At 47.8% G+C, this 23,959-nt stretch overlaps 1 protein-coding gene across 1 annotated transcript in view; it reads right to left on the bottom strand.

Moving 5' to 3' along the window:
• Positions 1-6,838: 6,838 nt before the first annotated feature.
• Positions 6,839-23,959, bottom strand: part of UNC5C (unc-5 netrin receptor C) — a 160,807-nt gene continuing 143,686 nt past the window's right edge. The window contains exons 14-17 of the mRNA XM_073804679.1: positions 17,121-17,270; positions 15,169-15,333; positions 9,482-9,660; positions 6,839-8,718 (exon numbers count right to left, since the gene is read on the bottom strand). Coding sequence (XP_073660780.1) covers positions 8,553-8,718; positions 9,482-9,660; positions 15,169-15,333; positions 17,121-17,270 — 660 coding nt within the window. The 3' untranslated portion in view covers positions 6,839-8,552. The remainder of the gene's footprint in view (positions 8,719-9,481; positions 9,661-15,168; positions 15,334-17,120; positions 17,271-23,959) is intronic.

Genomic DNA, 23,959 nt, shown 5'->3' with positions numbered 1-23,959 from the left:
CAGCAACCAAACCAATAAACAAATCCACCAATGATAAAAGTACTAAAAACTATACTAATAAAAAACAGATAGGCAGAACCCTAGGACAAATAGTAAAAGCAAACCTATACAGACAAAATCACTCAAAGAAGCATACAGATACACACTCACAAAAAGAGAAAAAGGAAAAAAAAATATATATATATATTTAAAAAAAGAGCAACCAAATCAATAAACAAATCTACCAATGATAATGAACTCTAAATACTAAACTAAGATAAACACAAAGCCAGAGACAAATTAGGTGCAGACAGCAAACCCCAAGTCTACAGGTGCTCCCACAGTCCACCTCCTCAATTTGGGATGATTCATTGTCTATTCATGTATTCCACAGATGCAGGCTACATCAAGTTGATTGTGGAGCTTTAATCCGCTGCTTCTGAGGCTGCTGGGAGAGATTTCCCTTTCTCTTCTTTGTCCGCACAGTTCCTGGGGTTCAGCTTTGGATTTGGCCCTGCCTCTGCATATAGGTCGCCTGAGGGCATCTGTTCCCACCCAGACAGGACAGGGTTAAAGTAATAGCTGATTTGGGGGCTCTGGCTCACTCAGGCGGGGGGGGGGGGGGGGGGAAGGGGTACGGATGCTGGGCGAGCCTGCAGCGGCAGAGGCCGGCGTGACGTTGCACCAGCCTGAGGCGTGCCGTGCGTTCTCCCGGAGGAGTTGACCCTGGATCCCGGGACCCTGGCAGTGGCGAGCTGCACAGGCTCCCCGGAAGGGGCGTGCGGACAGTGACCTGTGCTCGCACACAGGCTTCTTCGTGGCGGCAGCAGCAGCCTTAGCGTTTCCTGCCTGTCTGTGGTGTCTGCGCTGATAGCCGCGGCTCGCACCAGTCTCTGGAGCTCGTTTAGGTGCTGCTCTGAATCCCCTCTCCTCGCGCACCCCGAAACAATGGTCTCTTGCCTCTTCGGCAGCTCAAGACTTTTTCCCGGACTCCCTCCCGGCTAGCTGTGGTGCACTAGCCCCTTCAGGCTGTGTTCACGCAGCCTCTCCCTGGGATCTGACCTCCGAAAAAGCCGGAGCCTCAGCTCCCAGCCCCGCCCGCCCCGGCAGGTGAGCAGACAAGCCTCTCGGGCTGGTGAGTGCTGGTCGGCGCCGATCCTCTGGGCGGAAATCTCTCCGCTTTGCCCTCCGCACCCCTGTTGCTGCGCTCTCCTCCGCGGCTCCGAAGCTTCCCCTCCACCACCCGCTGTCTCCGCCCGCGAAGGGGCTTCCTAGTGTGTGGAAACCTTTCCTCCTTCACAGCTCCCTCCCACTGGTGCAGGTCCCGTCCCTATCCTTTTGTCTCTGTTGTTTCTTTTTTCTTTTGCCCTACCCAGGTACGTGGGGGGTTTCTTGCCTTTTGGGAGGTCTGAGGTCTTCTGCCAGCGTTCAGTAGGTGTTCTGTAGGAGTTGTTCCACGTGTAGATGTATTTCTGATGTATTTGTTGGGAGGAAGGTGATCTCCACATCTTCTTCCTCTGCCATTCTTAAGGTCCTCCCCTATCACAGGATGTTGAATGCAGTTTCCTGTGCTATACGATAGGACCTTGCTGTGTATCCATCCTGTATAGCATACCAGTCTGCATCTGCTAATCCCAAACTCCCAGTCCATCCCTCCGCCTCCCCCTCTCCCCCTTGGCAACCACAAGTCCATAATCTCTGTGCAGACTTCATTTAAAATCGAGTCTCTGAGGGTCTGGCCTCCCACTTGCTTTCTTCCCAACTCCCCAGCACCTCTGACAGCAGTCCCCAGACCTGGTCCCCCCATAACTGCTAACCTGGGGGCTTAAAACACTCCCAACACCCAGGCCACACCCCAGACCCAGGTTCTCTGAGGGTGAGATCCAGGCAGTTGTGTTTGGTAAAGCTCCTCCCGTGACTCAAGTGTGTGGAGACGCTTGAGAAGCACCGTTCTAGAACCTCATCCTGGCCCGAGGGGCGTTGGGATTACTGTCTGTGCAGAATCCAAGAGCTTTTCTGTCCTGTTAAGGGGCCACCACGTGACTCTTCACGCAGAGGGCTTTGCTGTGAAGAAACAAGGGGGGTGGCGCTCTCTGTTGCTTATAAATATAATTTATCACCTGTTTAAAAATTCTTTTACATTGTGTACATGTTGGCTGACAGGATAAATGCAGGCAAATTTACAAACCGAGGGACTGCAGGAAAATGGGGAGAGGCAGCCAGGGAGAGAGGAGAGACACAGCCAGAGCCGGCATCCCTCGCTTCCAGCACATGGGGAACACGGACAGGACCCCAGAGAGCAAGCCTCCTTTTCTAGAAAAGGAATTGCATAGAAGATACGGCAAGAGGGAACTCCACAACAGCAAAAGAAGTGTTCCGTATCCGAAAAGCCAAAGTTGTGTCGTGTTTAAAAAAAGAAAGACAACAAAGCACAAAACCTTAATGTGACATTTCTGCAGTTGAACTGTTCCCCAGGGAGTAGCAGGTGGATGACACGGCACTGCACCGCAGACTGCTGGGGAGTTTTCTCTGACAAACATTGGTTGTCTTCTTTAGAAAGAGCGAAGAGGAAGGTCACCAACTTGCGACAGGTCAACATTAAACTCAGTGAACACATACAACACGTTGACACACAACACACACACACACAGGGATGCTAGTCCCTGCAACTGGGCTAAACGCATCCCATCGGGAGGGTGAGGGTCTCACTACCAACGGGAGGCCTGGGAAAGAGCAAAGGGGAGAATGCAGATCGCACATTCAGCTTGTTCCGATTGCTGTCCAGCATTTTCCACTGGCTGTGGATTTCTTGCTCTTTTATGCTGCTCTGAACAGGTTTAGCATCCAGGACATAGTTCAGGTCATGATTCTGGGATGTTGCCTCACAGAAGTGCTGATATGCAGAAGTCAAGGGCTCATCAATTCTTAGGCTGCCGATCAGCAAAAATTGCCTACGATTCACATTCTGAGCTCAGTACTGAGGGGTTTTCCACCCTGGGTAGATGCCATCCGGTTCAGCAGCAGCTGTGATAGTGCCGAGTCCAGTAGACTTCTGGAATTTAAGGTTGGCATCAAGGATTTGAGCATGTTTGTTAAATTAAAGACCCTGAAGTGCTACGGCCTCAGCAACTTAGAATTTCGCTGAGGCACAATCTGAAATGGCATGTTTAGAGGCTGGCATACGGTAGCAAATGCTTTGCCTGGTGGGCAGCTGACCTTATCTCAGGGCACCTTCCTTGTTTCCTACTCCATAGCTGGTAGGCCAAGACTCTCCTGACACTCTGCAGGGATACCGGAAGATCTCTGGACAGTTCTCTGCAATACGCAAAAGTCTAAGTATACAGCGGGCTGGGAAGTAGTAGCCTCTTATACCTGCTTGGTTTTGTGTGCTAGTGCGTTTGTGGAGTTCCTGTCTGTCCTGGCAACGCTGCCCTCGACCATGCGAAAATAGGGCTGGGAGTGTACGTTATGTTTTGTTTCATGAGCCCATAAATATCCTACCTGTAGATCAGTACAGGGAGGTGACAGGGCCACTGAAAAAGCTGGGCGCCATGAACTCTTCTGAAGACAGATTTTTAGAGGATTTCCCAAAATGGGAGCAATCACAAGGTTTATAAGACTACAGGATCAGAAGTTAATTGTTAGCCTGTATCAGAAACCCACCCAGTGACATACAAGGCCATCTCCCTACTTTTCAAAAATAGGAGGTTTCAGGCATGAATTCTGGAGATATTTATGACTCCATTTGGCTTACTTGACCTGTATGAATACAGCCTTAAATGAACAATGCTTACAATGTATGTATTCCCCTCATGCCTATACCATGGGGGGGGAGGAATCATTTGAGAGGCAAAGGAACTATTTCAAAGTCATCATTACAGCCAGAGATTATACAGATAGATTTCTTAGGGTAATGAAACAGCACTTCAGTGCACAGAGGCCAAGTTCTAAGGATTTCAGTCAAGCGTAGCTCAGTAAGGTTAAAAAAAACAACAGAAAAAAAGCGAAAAAGCAAAGTGTAATAGTTGGTGCTATGAGACACTCAAAAGGTAAAACAATGTTTGATTACCTTGAGATAATAATAAAAATATTTTCCTTATTGGATCCATAAAATCTAATGCTCATTGACCATTATCATCTTTACAGATAACTGGCTTTGAGCAATGGCATTCTGACTCACAAGAGCTCGCCTGTTCTCAGAGAAGATGGATAAAACCCAATTTCACTTTGGCTGTTTCCACAGTCATCCTTGCTTTCATCAGCCGTGGACCTGGACCGAGGACTTAGGCCTCTGTGCGAGACTGACACCTTGACCAGAGCAACTGCTCAGCGAGAGCCAACGCTCCCATTCGACCTGCAAACTGAGAATTTGACAACTAAACCTTTTCTACCTACTTTACACTCTCTTGCAGGTCAGTATTTTTATTTGCTTGACCTCACGGGAGCAGACCTTGTAGTGGCAAAGGCTGTGAATTCTGAGGAGCCAGTGATCACCTACTGCTTCCTTCCTCAAACATTAATGATAGAGACAGCGGAGTAAGTGGACCAGGAACACAGCTGCTGTGTCCCCGACAGAGACACACTTACGGACACATAAGCAAGAGCCTTGTCTGCTCTTCTCCAGAAGAAGTTAAAAACAACAACAACAAAAAAAAACGAGTATACTATTGGAATGTTTAAGATATCCTTCTTATAGGAGAAATACCTCTAAAAAATTATTACTGTGTAGTTTCTCGAGTGTCCTGAACTCAGTCTCCGTGAGTTCTTCCTAAACAATGGTTCTACTATTTGAAAGTTGGGAGATTAAAATCTACAAAATAATAGTATATGTAAAAATGGCTAATGGTTATGCAACTTAACAATGGACATCTCACCCCAAATATTGCCCTGCCTTGGAAGAGCTTACATTGCTCCTGTGATAATATGGGGATTTTTCTGGGTAGCTGAGGTGAGTATCCACACTGGCGTTCATGCTGTTTATGAAAAGGCTACTGGCTGTGAGCACCTCGGTGTTACATGTTTGGCATCACCTTGTGCCCAGTTATCAACTCTGAATCTAACTTCTGTTCCTTCCAGATCACTTAAAGGAAATTTCAGTGAGTTTGGTGAGAGGAAAGTGAAAACAGGAGGAAACCTCTGCCTTTAGATCCCCAAATTCAGGAGGCTAATTTCTTCTCCTTGGTTATCAAGCACAGTTTCCACTTCATTAGACGCACTATTTTCATTTGCATATATAAAACTTACTTCTAAGTGGGTGCCTCTTACACCCTCAAAAATAAATACTAGAGAACTAAAAGATTTAAAACATATAAAGCCCAATGAAAAATATAAATATTAAAAATGACAACTTTTCAAAAACTGTTTCGTACAGATTTTTACATACTTCTATTATTCCTATAACCAAAACCCAACTTGAGACGTGTTGTGTATGAACGAGTTAGTAACAAATGTTCTAGGCTCATAAGGACATGTAATTTTTGGTATGGCTAATTTAAGTGAAAAACAATGTGAGAATAAGAAAACTAGAAGTGAAAATTTCCCCACGTCTGTTTGTCATAAAGGTCCTGCAGACGCTTATAGGTGTCCATTCCCTTGGTCAAACAACTTTTCCCAAGTTTTCCGATTAGACGCAGGGTAGATTGCGTTATCCACCACTAGATGGCATCATGCACAAGTGATCGATTTGTTTTCCTTCCGGATGAAGTAAACTGGTCTTTGCTCACAACCTACATAGAAGCCCTAGGAATGACAGGCAGGACGTGTCACAGGATGGCTGAGAAGGCGGCTCCCTACGTGCTGAACTGCTGAGTCTGGGTCTTCTGAGTTTGAGAGCAGTCTAACAGCGATTACTTCACTCCCTCCAAGGAAGGAAATCAGAATTCGCAGGGAAAATCATTTGACATAAATGTAAATGCTGTGCTGTACATATGGAAGTTGCCCTTCACCTGATGACAGATGAATACCTCACTTATAGGGAATCAACCGCTCTGCCCGTTAACCGAAAACCACGAAGCATCCGAAGTGAACCCCAAAGCCCCCCCCAATGGGGGAGCCTCAAAAATACAGTTCCTGCTGTGTTCTGTAGTTCTGTGTTGATGACTTTTTTTAGTCAGTTTTGGAATTGATTTATCTGAATACTACATAGTTACTCCTTTCTATTTCTCCTTAGGTATCAGATTTCTAATTCTTGACTTCCACAGATGACAGCCCCCCAAACCAGTAATGGTGAGTAACCTTGAGAAGTTCTTTTAAGATGCAGCAATGGACAACAGCTCTTTCCTCCTCCTCCTTTTTAAAAATTATGTATTAAATTTTTTTTAATGTAGAATTTTACTATCTTTTGGTCAAAGATGCATTGGTATAAGCATTATCCACTGAACTTGTTAGTGCAATCCTTCCCTTTCACAATAAGTGTAACATATTCTTATATATGGTACAGGGGGGTGGTCTGAGAGAGATTATGGAATATGCATCTAAAACAAAAGATAAGAAATAAAAGGCAGGAAAGAAAAGGCTCCCTACAAGGTATCAGCAGTTTCTCAATGATGAGGATGGAGGAACCTGGGAATATCAAAAAGTTACCAAAATAGTCAGGAGAGGAAATATATGTGGAAAGAAGGGGAAAAGGGTATAAAATTATTTCTAATTCAAATCCAGTCAGCAACTTGGATACCTCCAGCCCAAAAGTTAACCACAGCCATGTTTTGAAAGTTCTGATTCATACGCACAGGTGCTGCTTGTTCAATCTTGGTTTGGCTCCTGGGCTGTTGACTCCTTATTCCACACCTGCTGAATGAATTGAGTCCCTGTGTTAAAACAAAGAGCCTGTGATGGTCCTCAGGAAATATCATAGTTTACACAAAGTAGTCTGTTGACTATTTTTCAGTTAAAAATTTTTTTAATTAAAAAAATTTTGACCAGGACAATAATAGAACATAATTTGCAACTAGTCAGGAAGGCAACTGGTCCCAAGAGAGGAAAGAAAGTGATAATAAAGAGATGCCATCTCTGGGTGAACAGCGTGATGCAATGACACAAAGACAAGACTGGAAAGCATGACAAATATGTTACAGGTTAGAATAATTATCTTCCAAGTGGGAACTATTTGAAAGGCATAATGTAGCCTGGGCGAAAGGCTAGTTGAATCTTTAAATGATCCAGGTCAGCGTCCATTGTGGTCTTCATACTGATGGCGGAGACTGGGAGCATCACAGTGGAAGTCAAGCATTTTAGAACCTTGAGCTGATCTAATCCCATCCCTTCAGTTTACAGGTGAGGAAGCTGAGGTCCAGTGAGGGTAAATGACTCTCCCAAGGTAGCACAGCCAGACAATGACAAACCCACAATGAGAACCGGTTTCCAGCTCAGAGGCTGTTCCTTCAGCCACACTGCCTCCAAGGTAGACAGAGGACCCACGAGAGGCGTGTGGGGCTGTGTGACCACAATGCTGAGTAAAGCCTGAATCAGAACACTTGAACGCTTCTCGTGACGAGACTCAGAGGACAGAGCCCCTGCCTGAGCAAGCTCAGAGACCAGACTGACAAGGCCAGTGAGCATTTACCTCCTTTCCAGGCAGAATGATGGGAGAAAGACAAAAGGTCAGGGAAGCAATGCCTGTTTAATTAAACTGGTGACCACGCCCACCTTGTTATGAGAAGGTGCCCGGGTCAGGTCAATACCTACATACTAACAGTACTGCTAACAAAAACAAGTTAAAAGAAAATCCTTTTACTAGAATACTTGTAAATACTCATCAATAATAATGATGATGATAATAATAATACCTTTCTTTTAAAAAAAAAAACCACTTCAAGTTGCATATTACAAACACACATGTTGTGGAAAAAATGCTTGTTTGTGTGGCTGAACATGAATCCCTGTCTTCCCTGCCACGCTATAGCTTTATTCCCCAAGGGCGTGAGGTGGGTACCCTCAAGGAATAAGGAAGTCTTAGCTCTCTCTCCTTTATACTTAGGTTCTCCACTTCCCCGATACAAACAGTAACACTGGTTCTACAAGTTCTAGAAACAGAACACTGATGGGAGGATTATCTCTGAGACACTTGATGCACATGATTTGTAGGAAAAGTCTGTGAATTACTAATCTGAAAGAGACACAGCAAACCGTCCACAGCTTCAACTTCAAATGATTTAAACAAAAATAGAACGAGCCATGGACAGTGTCTGCATCCCTGTCCAATTGGATGTAAACAACGTTTGTAGAAACTGGGTTTGTTAAGAAAGTTTATCCATAGATCTGGATAGCAATAAAAAGCGTTTCCTAGGAAACTGTAAGATCCTGTACCACACAGCATACAGCCCAACTAAGAGGAAAATTAGGTTGATTTCTAAATTCAAGATACACATTTGTACAATTGTTCTTAACTCCTGTGACGATGTCCGAGTAGAGTGGGCATGTATATTGGTAGTTGTGTCTGTTTTCCTTCTCTCTCCCGCTGCAATCTTGCCTGTGGAGCTCACTGGTCTAGACTGGGTTTCCTCCTCAGCTCTGAGCCCCTGGACGTCCACAGACTCCCTGTGACTCTCCTGCTTCACTCTCAGCCCCAGCCTGGGTCAATACTGCCCTTCTGCTGCTAACGACACTACTGTTTCATGTCTTCCCATCTCCTCCAAGACAGCTGCCAGCACGCTCAGGTTTCCATCTGGGAAGTTCTGTGCCTCCCAGAGATCCAGGATGACGCCAGTTGGACTTGATTTGGTGGCAAAGTAATTCAAGTACCTGTAATTGGTAATGGGAAAAGGTGCTGAATGGTGTGATGTACGGATCTCTTTTCCTTTCAGTTTTTACTAAACCTTTTCGTTACTGCATTTCTGTAAGTATAACTGGACCCACTTGGGAAACTGTGGCTTGCAGTGAGCCGTTCTGAACAACTAGCCCATACTTAATTAGGTCAGCCCCAGACAGGAGACGTGATGCCTTAACTTTAACCTCAACTCTGAGTAAGATAATTTAAGAGACAAGATGTCTGTGGGTCACATCCTAAACAGGAAACCGAGAGACTTATGTTTTCTTTCCAGCCCAGGCTCTGATCATCTTTGACAGGTTATGCCACGCCTTTTGGTTGGTCGTGACGGCAACGTTCTACAAAGAAGAGGCTCCGGAGGTCTCTTCATAACTTCCTGGCGGCGCTGTGTTTAGCGTGTTCATTACCCATCCAGCATTAGGTCCTGCTCAGCAGGAGGCGAGGAACAAATTAGCGAATGGATATATCATTTAGGGGGACTTAGCCTGTCAGCTTTGCGAAGTGGATCACAAAACCTGATATTTACAAATGTCAGGTAAGCCCAGGATGTCTCTCAACAACGTGTTTGCAAGACCATGGTGCAAGATACAAGGTAGGAGCTTAATACATGTTGTCATAATGAAAAGTAAGTAAATGTACAGATGGAGAGAAAAAATGAACGTTGCCCTTAGTCAGCTGTATCAGTCCTGGAGCCCGATGGTCTAACAGGAACTACTTCTGAAGCCTGGCCATACCCACCTGTCCAGGTTTAGCTTATGGGCCAGCATCCTCCAGTCATGACCCCTCGTCTGTGGGGCATCCAGGCTGCTACAGAGCTTCTGCCGGATAGGGGGAGGGATGCTGAAAGCACTGGGTCCCGTCATGGTGGTGACGGTGCTCGCTGGATCCAGCAGAGGCAAATCGATGCCAGTAGGTTCCTGTAGTTCAGGCACGGGAACAACACAGCATTATTTCTGAAGACAAAAGCAATCCTTATTGAGCCAATCAACATAATGCCTTGCTTTGAATGGTAAGAAGAGAATGAATGTTATTGTATTCTCCTTAGTGAGAATGGCTTCTTTCTGGCTGACGGCTGTGATTCTCTGTAACCTGGCTGAGAGGAAGAGGTACATTCTGAGCTGATTTTTGCATAGCCTTGGATGTACGGGTCTTCTGTAAGGACTGGGCTAGCTGGAAAGCTCGGGTGTAATTCAATTACAGCTTTTCTAATGGGATTCTCCAGGATGAGCAAGGGAATATCAATACTGCTAAAGGTTTAGGTTTGGGGGCAGGGGAGAAATGTTCAAAAGGGCAGCTCTTTGAGAATGAACTGATCTAGATCTGAGATTCTAGAGACTGTCTGACCCTGAGGGGAAGCCCTGGGCAAACGCTTGAGTAAATTCTCCCTCTAACCTCTGCAGAAGATGGCTCGGGGCCTGCTTTTGTTGAATGAAATGGAACACAGCTCTCCTCTAAATGACATCGAATTAAGACTAATTATTTAAAAGAAAATGGCGAACACAGTACCTGGCTTTAGGGCAAGCTGCTAACAGAATCCTCCAATTGCTGTGCACCCTTGTTTTTAAATCTAATTTTAGTAGAGAAAACCACAGATTGGCTCTTGAGATAGTTTCAGCTCATAAAACAGCACGATTGCAAAACCTGAAATTCATCTGCAGGAGAAACTCTAATCATTTTCTGATCACTTCTGCTGGTTGGAAAAGCAAAAGCAAATGTTGCCTGGGGACTATTAAAGCAATAAAAGAAAATCCACTTAATCTACTTTAAATGTCATCTCTCTCTTTTTCAGAGCAGGTAACTCCCTGGTGAACATAATTAGTTGCTGGAGGATAAAACAGCCACACGCGGGTCCAGCCATCAGGAAGTCTCGGGGTCTGGTGGAGGGCTCCGCTCAGACGTCAGTGCCCCCGCCCTCCAGAGCCTCCCAGACCCTGCTGTTCCTACACCTGGGGGCCACGGTCTGCGTTCCAGGATCAGCAGCCCAGGCCCACTGCGAGGCTTGTGCGATCACACGGCACAGGGTCCGTCCGGGGGCTCTGGAGGGCACGTTAGAGCAAAACAAATTTTTTTGCCATAGACCATCAAGTGGTGTTGGCTGTGATCACAATATCTGGCCTCAGAACCCAAAGCTTGGCAAACTGAGCCTCGGAGGATTCCAGTGGCTCCTTTATGTTAACAACTCCAGCACATAGCAGGACTGAGAAGACTGGTATGAGATACGTTGGAGTCCCTGAATCCCAAAGAGCTTTCCCTGCACTGGGCACAGAGCTCTTTCCGAGGGACCACGAGGACAGAGGGCTCCTGACCTCAAGGGCATAGGGCTTAAACCAGAAGAGAGGACCGAAGGCACATGTCCGTGCTTTTCAACAGATTTACGTTGGGAACGTCTGCACCCAAGTGGCCAGCGCTTCTCTCAGGTATAAAATTGGGAGCGGGGGCGGGCAGAGGCGTGGAGAAATCACCCCTCATTCCACAGCTTAGCGCTCCGGCCCACTTGCAAGTCCTGCTTGCTTCTCGTCTGGACCGTAACAATGGGGCCTGGAAGGAAACCCAGCCTGCCCATCCCTGGCCTGCGGTGGAGGCTGAGTCTGCACGGGGAGTGGGGGGGGGGGTGGTTCTGCTTGGTGTAGCGCTGCCTCGTGGCCTCACCAGCTCCCTGCTGCTTCCCTGTGGTCTATCCCTTATGCCAGACTCATCTTCCTAAAGCCCAGCGCTGACGTTTCTCCTGCCTTCTCTTGGTAAGTGTTAAATGGCTCTCCTACCACATGGATTCCCAACTCCTTATCAGGCCATGAGGTTATCTGCAGGGCCGGCCTGAAGCCTGGGATGCCTGTAACCTGCAGAGCCAGGCCTGCCGTGGACGAGGGGCCCCTGTGTTCCCTCCACCTGGCAGCCTGGCTCCTGTCTTTCTCAGGTTGCACTGGCATGACTGGACCATTCACTGTTCCTAGCACCTTTCTTAAGGATGTACCTTCGAGAGTTCTTCTGCCCTTTCCCTTAACCTCTGTCAGGCAAACACCTCAAAACGTGGGCTGAAAAGCATGTTCCCTGAGCAAAGCTGCCCAAAGCCCTCCGCCTGGAGCCCTCCTACAGCACTTCCCACAGCCCCTGTCCTCCTCCTACATCTGCTCTATGCACGCTGGTTGTACTTACGGACGAATTCCTCTGATTTCCCAAAGTTCTTGGAGATGAGAGTATTTTTGTCATCCTCAGAACTTCTTTGACCCTCAGGGAAGTGCCCTGAACGTGGAAGCTACTCAATTCGTATTTGTTGAAGAGAGGAAGGTATGTTTTCTGGTAGAGCAAGAGGATGAAGCCAGTTCCTAACAGAAGCCCACCTTGCGGAACAGTGCTGCCACATTCCAACTAAACGTGGCTAAAGGTAAGGCTCTCCTCACTGTTCAGTCCTGAAGGTAAGGCAGGCACGACTCTCAGGAAGGTCTGCTCACACATCCACGTTGTCCCCCTTCTCTTGGTGAATAAAGAACTGTCAGCACTTTACGTGGGCCTTCAAACCCTGAGTCTCCAGCCTTGGCTACTGTGCCTGTTTATTTCCTTGTGCATGAAACAAGCCCTCGTCTCTCTTATCAGATGGCTGACAGCAGCCTTGGAGGTAAAAGAAAAATACATATATACATTTACATTCAAATTTCATCTAGTAATTTCTGTTGCTGTTAGTTCTTCTTTTACTTCCAGGTATGCTCTCACAGAACACTTACTATAATAATTAATTGTTTATGATATTGGTACCACCTGTCTTTGATGTTATGCTTCCCTTGGTTAAACATGATTTTTCACCATTAACCAAAAAGCTGCTGTGGCACACGTTTTCAACACTCCACGGGAGAAACGACTTTCCTTTCCTGTATTCTGACTCTTCCTGAAGTCACTTAGAAAAACTAGATTTTCCCAAGGGTCCTTCTTTTTGAACAGGTTATAGAAAACAGAGGAGGTGAATAGATAGGATGGCTATAGCAGAGTGAGGCTTTGTACATCTTTAATATTGTTCTTTGTGTGCACGAAAGTGCTGTGTGTCAGTAGTTAACAGGGTTATAACGTCTTTGTCTATACTGTAGCTAAAACTAAAAGTCCTAACGAGACTGAAGCTTCTCTCTCTCCTCTACTTTTTTTTCCTCTTGCTGGTGATGGGCAGCTTCTCCTTTATTACCTCCCCTGTCCCTCTAAGGAAAAACCTTTTATCATCATTTATCCTCATACTTTTAACTCTTCTAGGCATTTTCATTCTTAAACTTCATCTCTGTGAGACTAAAGGCTTTATCTCTAGGTAAGGAATCTGTGGCCAAGGCCCCTAGAGAGGAACAATCGTCCAGCTCTTGACATCACCCCGGTCTGTGTCAAGCAGAGCCTGGTCTCCCTGGGGGGGCAGCAGGCCCTGTGCCTGACTGTAGAGGCCAAGGGCCGAGGAGCTTTAGAAAGGAGCGCCGGTGACGCCTTGAGCAGTGGGTGGCAGGGGCAGGGCAGCAGCGCATTCCTGGCAAGTCAGCTCATTTTCAGGAGATGGGACGTTGGAACTGCAACCCCGGGCCACCTGCCAGCCTGCCACGTGACCCTAGGGAGGAGCCCTGTCCAGAAGACAGGCACCACCAGTGGAGCCTTTTCTCTGGTTGGTTGTGGCTTGTAGCCACAGGGAACCCCTCCTCGAGCTTTTGATGAGACTCCAGGTCTCGGGGCTCTCCAGAGCCAATTGTTCACCAGCACACAGCCTGGCTCCCGACATCAGTACCAGCCCAACTCTCCCCGCTCTGCGGGCCACATGCACCGCATTCAAATGCTAACAGCAACGGTGGGACTCGGTGACCCAGAAGGAAAAGCAGCAGAGTGGCCCCTAATCCCCAAAGTCATCTGACGCGGGTCATTTCTGCCTCCCCCCTCCTCCTGCTAAGTGTGCTTGTCTGTCACAGGCCTCTGAGGAGACGAAAGGGTCGGCCTCCCTGTGCTGACTGCCACCAGGTTGCAAAAGAAATCATCTTTCCCCTGTGTTGGCACAGGAAAGAAAGTCCTTAAACTGATCACACTATGACGCGACACTATCTCTTCGGTGAGGGGTTGGCTGGCCTGGCGGGGGCGGGGGGGGGGTGGGGGGGGGGGTCAGCCCTGACCAGCGCGCTTTCATTCGCGGCCACAGCTCGTCTGCCTTTTCATCACATCGCTCATGCTGAACGGAAAGCAAGCATCAAAGGAGCAGACCTCCTCGCCGCCCCCTCCAAAATTCCGCAGCCTTTGTTGTGGCTGGAGCTGGGTGGGTATTGAGCTTTGCAGACCTGCTGGGCCTGGAAAGTGAAAACACCCTCCCGAGCCAGCAGGGGTGGTGCTGCGGGCCCGGTAGATGGGCCCCGCGCACAGAAAGGCCCGGCGGTTGCCATGGCGCCCTGACACCAAGATCATGCCTTATGAATGTCACCGGGGCCTGTGACTAAAGTTGTTTATGAGGCAAAAGTCTCATGAAACGGAGGGAGGAAACGATGACCGCAGCTCGCCAGGCTGTGGGAAAGGAGGAGGTGGCAGCGTCAAGGCTGACGTGCTCCCCCCCTCGGTTTGCTAAGGAAGACTGTCTTTAAATACATGTGGAGCGAGACACGCCGAACAGGGTGCCGTTTCATTCGTCGCTGTGCATGAGACAGACAGCGAGGAAGAAGGAGTCTTTTAAATCATATACTGGCCGTACTTCTAAAATATGACAATTCTGTGCTGGGGCTCAAAAAGCAACGCCAAGCTCAGCTCCACAGGCCCCAGACGGTGCTGCCCCCTTCCTCTCACCCTGTCCTTTTCCTTTTGTCCCACCTGAAGGAAGTGAGGGTCACAGCGAGGAAAGGCAGCGTGATGGGCGCCAGTGGGGAAATGCGTCGATTTTACTTCTATTTCTGGACTGTCTCTCCTACCTCGGGGAGAAGGGCATCTCTTCTATGTGGAGGATGATGTATAAGAGAGCACCGAGACCAAGAGACTTCTCCTTTCGACATGGAGATAAAAGGAAAGGAGGCAAAAGGAGGGGGCAGGGAGTGCACGGTCAGGCAAAGCAGGTGAGTTCCGAGGAAGGAACCAGAACAGGAGGAGAGGCGGAGGATACAAGGAACAGGGGACAGCAGGGATGCTTTGGGAAAGTTCCTCTCTGTGTGCGATACTTAAATTGAACCTTATACTCAAAGTTCAGATCTGTGTAAAAAGTTAGGACAAGATCCTTAAGTTCATGTCACGAAACGTAAAAGTCCTGTTTTTTGCAAGGGATCCTCTATTACACTTTCATATGATTTTAGCTCCCTGTGTTCATTAAAAATACCATTCTGTGAACCAGCAGGCCCTCCAGAGAGCTTTTCAGGACTTCCCACACTGAGATACTTTATACCCCACTGGCCCTCCCGGAGGTCGGTCCCTCCTCTGGTCTGAGACCAATGAGCGCCTCTTACCTCGGACACGGTGCAGTTTAGCTGGAAGATCTGCCCTTCTCCCTCTACCTGCCGCACACAGAGTTTGCAGACCAGCTCCACTGTGTTCAGGCTAAATCTTTCCAGGGTGAACGTGCAGTGGAGGTTTCTCTGAGACCCACTCCAGATGTGGTAGAAAGGAATTTCCTGAAGCATATAAAAGGGTGAGCCACACATGAGGGACTAATGCTCAAGGAAGCTATCAGCGCGCTGCAGAGTACTCATCTCAGTACCGCGCATGTTAATTACCTTATTTAATCCTCACGATGGGTCCCCAAAACCCCCCAAAAAACAAAGAAAACATCATAAATGATCTTTTTTAAGGTTTAGACAATTGCCCAAATAAAACCTACACACTCCAGTCATTGCCCATTAAAAGGAACCCCTGCCATGGTACCCTGGAGAAAAGCAAAGTCTAAAGGATGACGCACTGACCCAGTTCCCTTTCATGCCTACGCCCTCCCTCTGCACAGGATGGGGAAAGTCAAAACTCACTACAGGTTGGAAACCGGAGGCTTGATTAGCTGCCAGAGAAAAGTTCTTGGCCTAAAAGGCACCAAGCCTCTAACAGACACAATTGTCTATGAGTCTAGATCACCTCACAGAGCCCAAGAATCTTTTTTTCAATAAAGGAAGAAGAAGGATTGATACAAAATGGTAGACCATGTTGGTTAAGAACATAGGCTCTGGAGCCAAATCCAGTACAAATAGGATGCCTTCCCCTTGCTTACTTGGTGATTTGGGGCAAGTTACTTAACCTTTCCTCAGTTTCTTCATCTGTGAAAGACTGTACCTAAGCAACAGAGTACCTGAATGGAGGGGGTTAAATGAGGTTAATCAAAGTACACGAGAGTCTGGCAGATGGTGAGAACTCAGCCAGGCTTAGCTTAAACTAACATCAGGTTATCATTATTATAAAAACAACTTTCCATTATGGTTGCACAAAAAGAATTGTTCATAAAAGGGGAAGATCTGTGGACTTTTATGGCAGTTGCAAAATCAGAGAAAGAAGAAAGCAAGGGAGGAGGTTTAATGAGAAAGTTAAAGCCGATCTTTCAATCAAGCGCTGAGCGTGTACCCCCATCACAGCTTGAGACTGTAAGCACACCAGTGGGTTTGTTTCCCACAATTTCTGTGTAAGTACCAGACATCTGAGAGTAAGAATACAGCTGAAACTCTTCCCTTCATCCCTTCTAGTGTGTTCATGACTTACTACATCAGGAAATCACAACCAGTGCAGCTACAGTGCAGGGTGTGGGATTGGATTTGCACGTGTGTAGACAAGGATTCACTGCTGATCCTGAGGGTGTCGACGACTCCTAGGATGGGTCTGAGGCTGGGATCCCATCACACAGTCTCCTGAGAGCGTGGGCTGGCTGATGGAGGATGAGGTGAACACCTCGGGGGAGTCTTGTTTTTCCCACACACAGCTACATACAGTGGGACTTGGGACCAGTATTTTTATGCTGTTCTTTAATAAAATCCTGACCAGGTTTTATTTTCACTTGCTATCCCAGCTTCCAAGCTGAGCTTCCTCCTAAGTTTTCAATGTAAAGGCACTCTCCTAGCCAGGCTGAAGCCTAATTTGTGTCATGTGGGATAACAATGTTCCCTTTCTCCTACGAATGCATCTGAGGCTGGTTTTTACCAATTCAATGTTAACATTACTCTGAGAAGGCATAGACATGATGGACTTGGAAATCTTATTTACTAAAACATTGATAGTAAAGTTATCTGAAAGAGAATTCAGAAAAAAGCATTTCCTCCGTATGTCTAGAGTATTTTTCAAAAACTCCTAAACACCCCCCAACTATTTTGGACAAACGAGTACTGAGATAGGATTACTTTCAAGGAAGGGAGTGTTTTCTGTCTAAATCATTCTAGTCCCCTTGCAGGTGTCTCCAAGCCTTTGGTTCACAGCTTGGGAACCTTACCTGATATTTGGCCAGCAATTTGCTCTTCCAGAGGGAATGGGCGACATCATGAATGGACAGGCGCAGGTTGTGGGTGCTGCCTTTGAAGTGAAGAGCCTTAGGTTCTTCTAGGAGCTGTCCTCCCATCTGTCTCTCGAGCTGCAAGACTTCCTGCGACGACATGTCCCAAACCAAAAGCAAATATGAATGACTGGCATCACTTCCATAGTATGCTTCCTCACTCTGCCCCCAGCCCCAAAACCTAACTGTGCAGCACGTGACCTCCATCCTGCAGCCCCGAGACCCTCCAACTGAGGCCCCCGCCAGTCTGCACGTGACTGGGCCCTACTGGCCGTGGACTGGGTCAGCAAGCCACACGACACTGTTGTGCGGTACATTCAGTACAGTCTACACTTCCTGACGAACAAGTGGGGTATTTAATCAAATACGGGGCAACGACAATCAGAACCCAAAATGGGGAGAATCCCCCCCAAAAGAAAAAATCGGTAGAAACGTAGATAAACAGATACGTAAGTAGATTTTCAATGAACTTTTAGGGAAAGGGGCAAACAACTAGAAAACAAACCAGCTCTTAGATTGGAAATACCAGCTAACAAATAAAAATCTGGAATGTCTTTTGGGCACTTTTTCTATTTTTTTTTCAGTTTCTTTACTACAGAAATAAAATCTGTGCTTAAAATGATCCACTGCACAATTCTCAATTATTAAAAAATAAAAATATGCTCATTAAATATTCTAACAGAGGAAAGTACACTGATACAGATTAGGAGGATTTTTCAGCACCAACAATTGATCTCAATAGTCACTCAGATTCAATTTTTTAAAAAACCACCTCATTTTTCAAGAAACATGGCTGATTAAATTTGCTATGTAACTTTACTTATGCTATAAAGATATAACATGAAGATAAATTCTGTATCTACTTCCACTCCTCAAGCTAGCTAATGGGAGTTAATGAAGCATTTCCAGCTACAGCTGCAATTATCCAAACATCAGCAAACCATAAGTTCTCAATGAACCAACATCCCGGGTCTCCTCTGCTGTCTGAACCGTCCTGGTGCAGTTTGTCCCTCTCGTGCTGTAAAAGTTTCAGTGATAAGAATACGCAGACATCTGTGACCTTTTTTCCCAATGGGTTCAGGAAAATAACGGATTTTATAATAATATAAAAACAAAATACGACTTTCTTCTTTGGTGAGATTTCAGTCGGAAGCATGGGGTTCAATAACACAGGTGATCACTCAGGCCATCCCACAGGCGTGTATAGGGAACCTACTCCCGCACAGATAGATGGTCACAGTGCAGAACTGTGGTCCAGTAAGTGCAGAGCTTACCAACATCACTGATTAGATGGAAACAGCTCATTTCAAACTGCTCCTTTACCGGTTCTTAGCACCCTCCATCTTTGAGTCGGGCCACTATTCTGCACGATGCAAGCTGCCGAAAGGTCCTATAAGGTGTAGGGAATATGAGGGTGATGTGGAATGTGGTCTCAGGCGGGGACTCCTCTAGTTAGTGTGTGATGGAAGACATGAGGCAATAGCACATTGACAGAGAGATGGGAGTGGTCCAGCTGCTTGAGAGCACTGACGTTGAGAATATTCAACCTTGCTGGCTGATGAGCGGCTGTTACCTGTGACAGGAGACAGCACTCAGCCACCCCGACACAGACGCTGTGTCACTGTGCCCTGGCTCTGCTGTGCCCGCAGCTCAGCAGCCTCCATGAGTCCCCATAGGCCTCTAGACGTACCCGGCACAGAGCCGTGCACGCTCCTCATGAATCACCCTCCCGCAACACTTCACACTCCAGTCCTCGAGGAGAATCTGGCCGTGCGGGAATAAAGACGGATAAGAAAAGCGAGGGTTAATTGCAGTTTCTTCTGCTTCAGCAGGAAGGCGTAATGAGCTTATGTTGATCATGTTCAGGGTCTAGTTAGCATAATAGAGAAAGCTGATGTTCCCGGTGAACCTGGCACCTGACAAATTCTAAAGCTAAAATGATGTTTGTTTATAAGCCATTAGAAGAAAAGAAACATAATTAGAAATCTTTGAGATTACAGTCATGCCAATCAATCAGTTCTAGCTTCTCTCCAGTACACCCTAATTACCTCATCAAGACATCCAAAGAGCAATCGATAGTAATTATCTGATTACTATAGATCTTCATTATGTCCAAATTATCTCCCTGGGATGTCTAAAAGAAGACGCATTGTATTCCGGGAGGTAACCGTACCCAACAATGTATAATCCACACCCCATTCCTACAATCAACACAGATCGCCAGGGGAGATGGAGGACACGATCAGTTTTCTTGGCAGGGATGACCACTGAAAAAAACCTAAACTGCCTATTGGCCATGACCTTGAGGTCAACAAATCTAATACAGTACCACATTGTGAGTGCAAAGTCTGCGTAGGAGGCAGCCCAAGAATAAGGCTCAGTCCTTGGCTTCTTCGGCATTGACCCCGAAAGTCATGGTAAAGGGTTCTCCCAGTGAGGAAAGAGACTGGGCTGGCTCAAGCCTTTTTTTGAGAGAAGGGACCAAGTAAAGTGCCATTTTAAAGAACATGGTGCTGGAGAACACACACTCTCTCCATATTCTTAATTTCTCCATCTCTCCGCTAACCAGGAGCGACACAAAGCTGCTGCAAACAGCTGGGAGGAACCTGACTTCTCTGTCCCGTTCAGATGGACAGGAACCCTGGTGAGAGATGAACCGCTCACCATGCTTGGAGCAAGGTCTCTATAAACATATTTGACTGCACCTGCCATCAATCAAAAAGAAATCAAGCCTGCATTTTGTTTGTTTCTTTATAAGTTATATACCTACATTAACACATCAATATGTTAATGTTATAAAATATACCTAAGGTTAAAAGTATGTGCTAAGATGAACAGACACAGAAGTCTTTAATAGTGTCTATTTTTACCCCCCAAATCTCATTGGCCTGGGGGTTGTGAAGTCCATTTTGGAGACTGCTGGCTGGGGCAGCTGTCCCTCCACTAGTACTTTGGGAGAAATCAGCCAGGAGTAAATGATTCAGTAAGAAGAATCCTTACCACACTTAAATTTAACCTTTTTTTTCTGAAAAGTAGCAACTGGTATCATCGCACCCAGGATGTTCAACTTCAAGGGAACACAACAAAATAAAGAAGACGACAATAACCAAAGCACAAATTAAAAACACTGAAGTGTGAATTAAAGATATTACGATCAAAAACTAAAACAACTCCTTGGAAACTAAAATCACCTAGCGCCACACGAGAGGGAGATGACCTGCCACATACAGCAAATCCCACGTATAAATTTTACGTCAGAAAACAGAAGAGGCAAGCCCACTTGATAGGCTCCTCGGGGTTTTGTTCCATACTGTTATGGTTTAAGTATCATAATTTCAGATATTTTATAGCTGATCCCACTTATAATTAATGTAACATTTTAAAAAGCTTGATTCTCTGAATTCCTTCTGCATGACATCATTTTGGTTATTATACATGATACAGAGAACATACAAATAACAGACGTGTGAATCAACAAAATACAGCTTTAGAGTCACATGCTTTCCTCTCCTTAATCTTCCTGGGAGCATTCAACACACCTGCCAGGAACCACGTCGGGTTCTGGGACGCACACACAAGTCAGCCTCCGTCCCAGCCTCAAACCACACTCACAAACCTCAGCTGTGGGGAGACCGACATATAAACACGTAACCCCAAGGTAGTGTGCCCAGCTCTAAGCTGCTTTTGCGTCCCAAAGTTGGGATATTTCACACACCTTATGAGAGGAAAGGAACAAGATATATTTAAGGTCAAAAGAGTTAGGAAGACTTAAGAAAAATATCGTGACCTTGGAAAGAAATGCCGTAACAGGAATTAGGATCGTCTAGGCTCTTTGTTCTCAGAAATAGAGATGTCGCCTTCCTCTGCAAAGGCTGTCCTCCCTGCCGGAAGCACCCCTGCCTCGGTGCCTTGTTCGGGCTCTGCTTCTATAGAAGGGATCCCTTTCTGCCTGCCTTTGTCAGTTCTATCTCCACCCCTCCAGCGTAACCTTGAAAGACTCTTGCAGGGGTCAGTTATCAACAGAAACGTCTCCAGCCCATCCTTCCATGGGAACACACACGTGAACCCCATGCCGCAGGGAGCAGGCCTGTGCGTCAGAGCCGGAGCCCGCCGGGATCTGGGCAACCCCGTGGGGCAGCCGCTTCCCAGTGTGGTGGCTGCTTGGAGAACGCAGGCTCCCCGGTGGCCCTGAGCACGGGCTGTATGGATTCAAGGAGCCTGTGAGGGACTGTTCGAAAGGCAGGGACGAGGGACTCCACAGGAGAAACAAGGAGCATTCACAATAACCAATTAAGCCAAGACATTATCCATGCCAAGCCATTAGCCCTGGCTAACGCAAGCTGTTTTAAAGGCCTGCGCGTACAAAGGGAGCATCTCTGGCCCCTACTCAGCGCCCCCCCTCCCACCCCGGGCGCCGCGCCCTCATTACGGCGCGCGGGAGGAGCCCTGCGACTCCTACCCTCCGGCCCCCTAAGCCCACGGCTCTTCACTCCGCGTTACTGCCGGGCCAGACCACGCCTGCCTCCGCTGCCGCCCGCCCGTGTTCTTCCTCCTCCGGGCCCTTCCCAGCCCGGGCAAGTGTCAGCCGCACAGCTAGCGCACACGAGTGCCCCCGGTGGCGGGGCTGCCTACGCTGAGATGCCTGAAGCTCATGTTCGGGAACGTGACGAGTCTCCGCCTGTGTGCAAAGCACTGACGGTGTCCCAGGACCTGCGTGAGGCACCGGGCCCTGGCTTTGCCTCTGCACTCCGTGCTCACCCTCGTCCGCCGTCCCCCTCGCCCTGCGCTCGGACGCCCCTGGCCCTGCTCGAGGACGCGCCTCCTCTCTCGCACCGCTGCTCCCAACTGTGCCTTCTTTGAAGGCACTTTTTTTTTTTTTTTTTTGCGGTACGCGGGCCTCTCACTGTTGTGGCCTCTCCCGTTGCGGAGCACAGGCTCCGGACGCGCAGGCTCAGCGGCCATGGCTCACGGGCCCAGCCGCTCCGCGGCATGTGGGATCCTCCCGGATCTGGGCACGAACCCATGTCCCCCGCATCGGCAGGCAGACTCTCAACCAGGGAAGCCCGAAGGCACTTTTTTTAACATCTGGTTTCTCAGGAATACAATCCAATTTGTGGGTTCTCCAGCCTTTAGCTTCTCCCTCTCGTCTCTCTCTTTTTCCCTCCAACGACTCTTACCGGCTACAGAAAGGAAGACACAAATAATGAAACTTAAATCCCGTATGACACATTCAAATCGCTTCTGGAAGAGAAGGGTGGGGGCGGTGAAGCCAGGGCTTTGCTCCGTTTTCTCTCACTCCTTTCTCGGTGCTGTCTGGATGGGACCTGTCCTCGCCTTCTTTCCTCTGGACAGAAGCCCAGAGCCCTGGATCGGCTGCTCACCGCTGCCGGGGAGCCTGGGGGCAGCGCCTGGAGCCTGGGCAGGTAGACGCAGCTCTCCTGGGGACGCGCTAAGATTTCCACAGGGCAAGATCACCAAGGGCAGCGAATGGAGCAGCAGCCAGCCTTGCACGCCAGGGGTGTTCGCTTTGGTTTGGCCCTGCGGCTCCAGGGGGAGGAACCCTCACTCCACGCTCACGCAGGGCGGGCCCTGGACCAAGCACTGAAGGCCAAGTCGTGCGCTTGGAGACTCGCGCCCACCTCCACCAAGCTTCTGCCATTACGGACTCAGGGCTCTCCAGGCACAAAGAACACACCGCCAGACGCTCAACATGCCACACAGGTCAGACCTCAAAAGACCAACCCTCAAGGGCTGTGCTGCCTGTTTTAAAAATAAAAATCACATCTCCTCCCATCAGAGTTTATGGAACCTCCTTTGCTCCTGTTCACTCTTTAAACCTGTGTTGGAACCTGCCCCTGTCATCTGGGAATGAGGAATGTCTCTCTTTGCCAGAGGCTATCTTATCTCTGCTGTCGCTATCACAGCAGTGGGCCATCCTCTTCCAAAGCAGAGACCAAAGAGGCAGGGCCACTGTCTCTCCTGCCCCGTGCCAGCTCCCAGCGACACCAAGCTCAGCTCCCTGGGGCTGCACGGCCAGCTGTGGCAACATCTGACCGTCAGCCGGCCTCTCCCACCTGCTTGGGTCATCGTCACAGGCGCCCAGCCTCGCCACACTTTCTCTTTCCGGGCTCATGCTGGGGTGCTCCGCTCTCCCCGAGTTTGTCTGCCGTACTTCGTCCCTAATAATAACAAAGTTGGACTCGGGTGACCATGTGCAAACATTTGCTGTCAAGCCACCTTATTTCTAGGGCTCTGCCTGCTGTTCCCACAGCTGCTGTCACCACGGATGCTTGGTCTGAGCTGCCACTCCCAGCTGCCCAGTCAGGTCAGTTTGTGACACCTTTGAAGCAAAATGCCGAAGGGCAGCACCCAGGGAAGTCGCCGTGTGGCTTGTCCACCTCTGGGCTTACTTCTAAGGAAAAGATGGTCTCACACATCTGAGTATTAGGAATAAGACTTTGTAGATTGTTCTAGAACTTCTGGAGTCACTCTTGTATTCCTTTTCACCCCTTGAACATTTATTTCTTAACTTCTATATTAGTGTCCTGTTTCTGCAGTAAATTACCATAAGCTTAAGTGACTTAAATAACACACATTTGTTTCCTGACAGTTCTGTGGGTCAAAAGTCTGACGCAGGTCCCACTGGGCTAAAATCAAGTGGTAGTAAGGCTGCCTTCCTTTCTGGAGGCTCTAGGGAAGAATCCGCTTTTTTGTCTTTTCCACCTTCCAGAGTCGCCGACATTCCTTGGCTTGTGGTCCCCTTCCTCCCTCTTCAGAGC

This window comes from Tursiops truncatus, chromosome 5 (genome assembly GCF_011762595.2).
Source record: "Tursiops truncatus isolate mTurTru1 chromosome 5, mTurTru1.mat.Y, whole genome shotgun sequence".
NCBI lineage: Eukaryota > Metazoa > Chordata > Mammalia > Artiodactyla > Delphinidae > Tursiops > Tursiops truncatus.
Note: the sequence above shows the minus strand (reverse complement) of the source record. Positions and strands in the feature narration are given on the sequence as shown.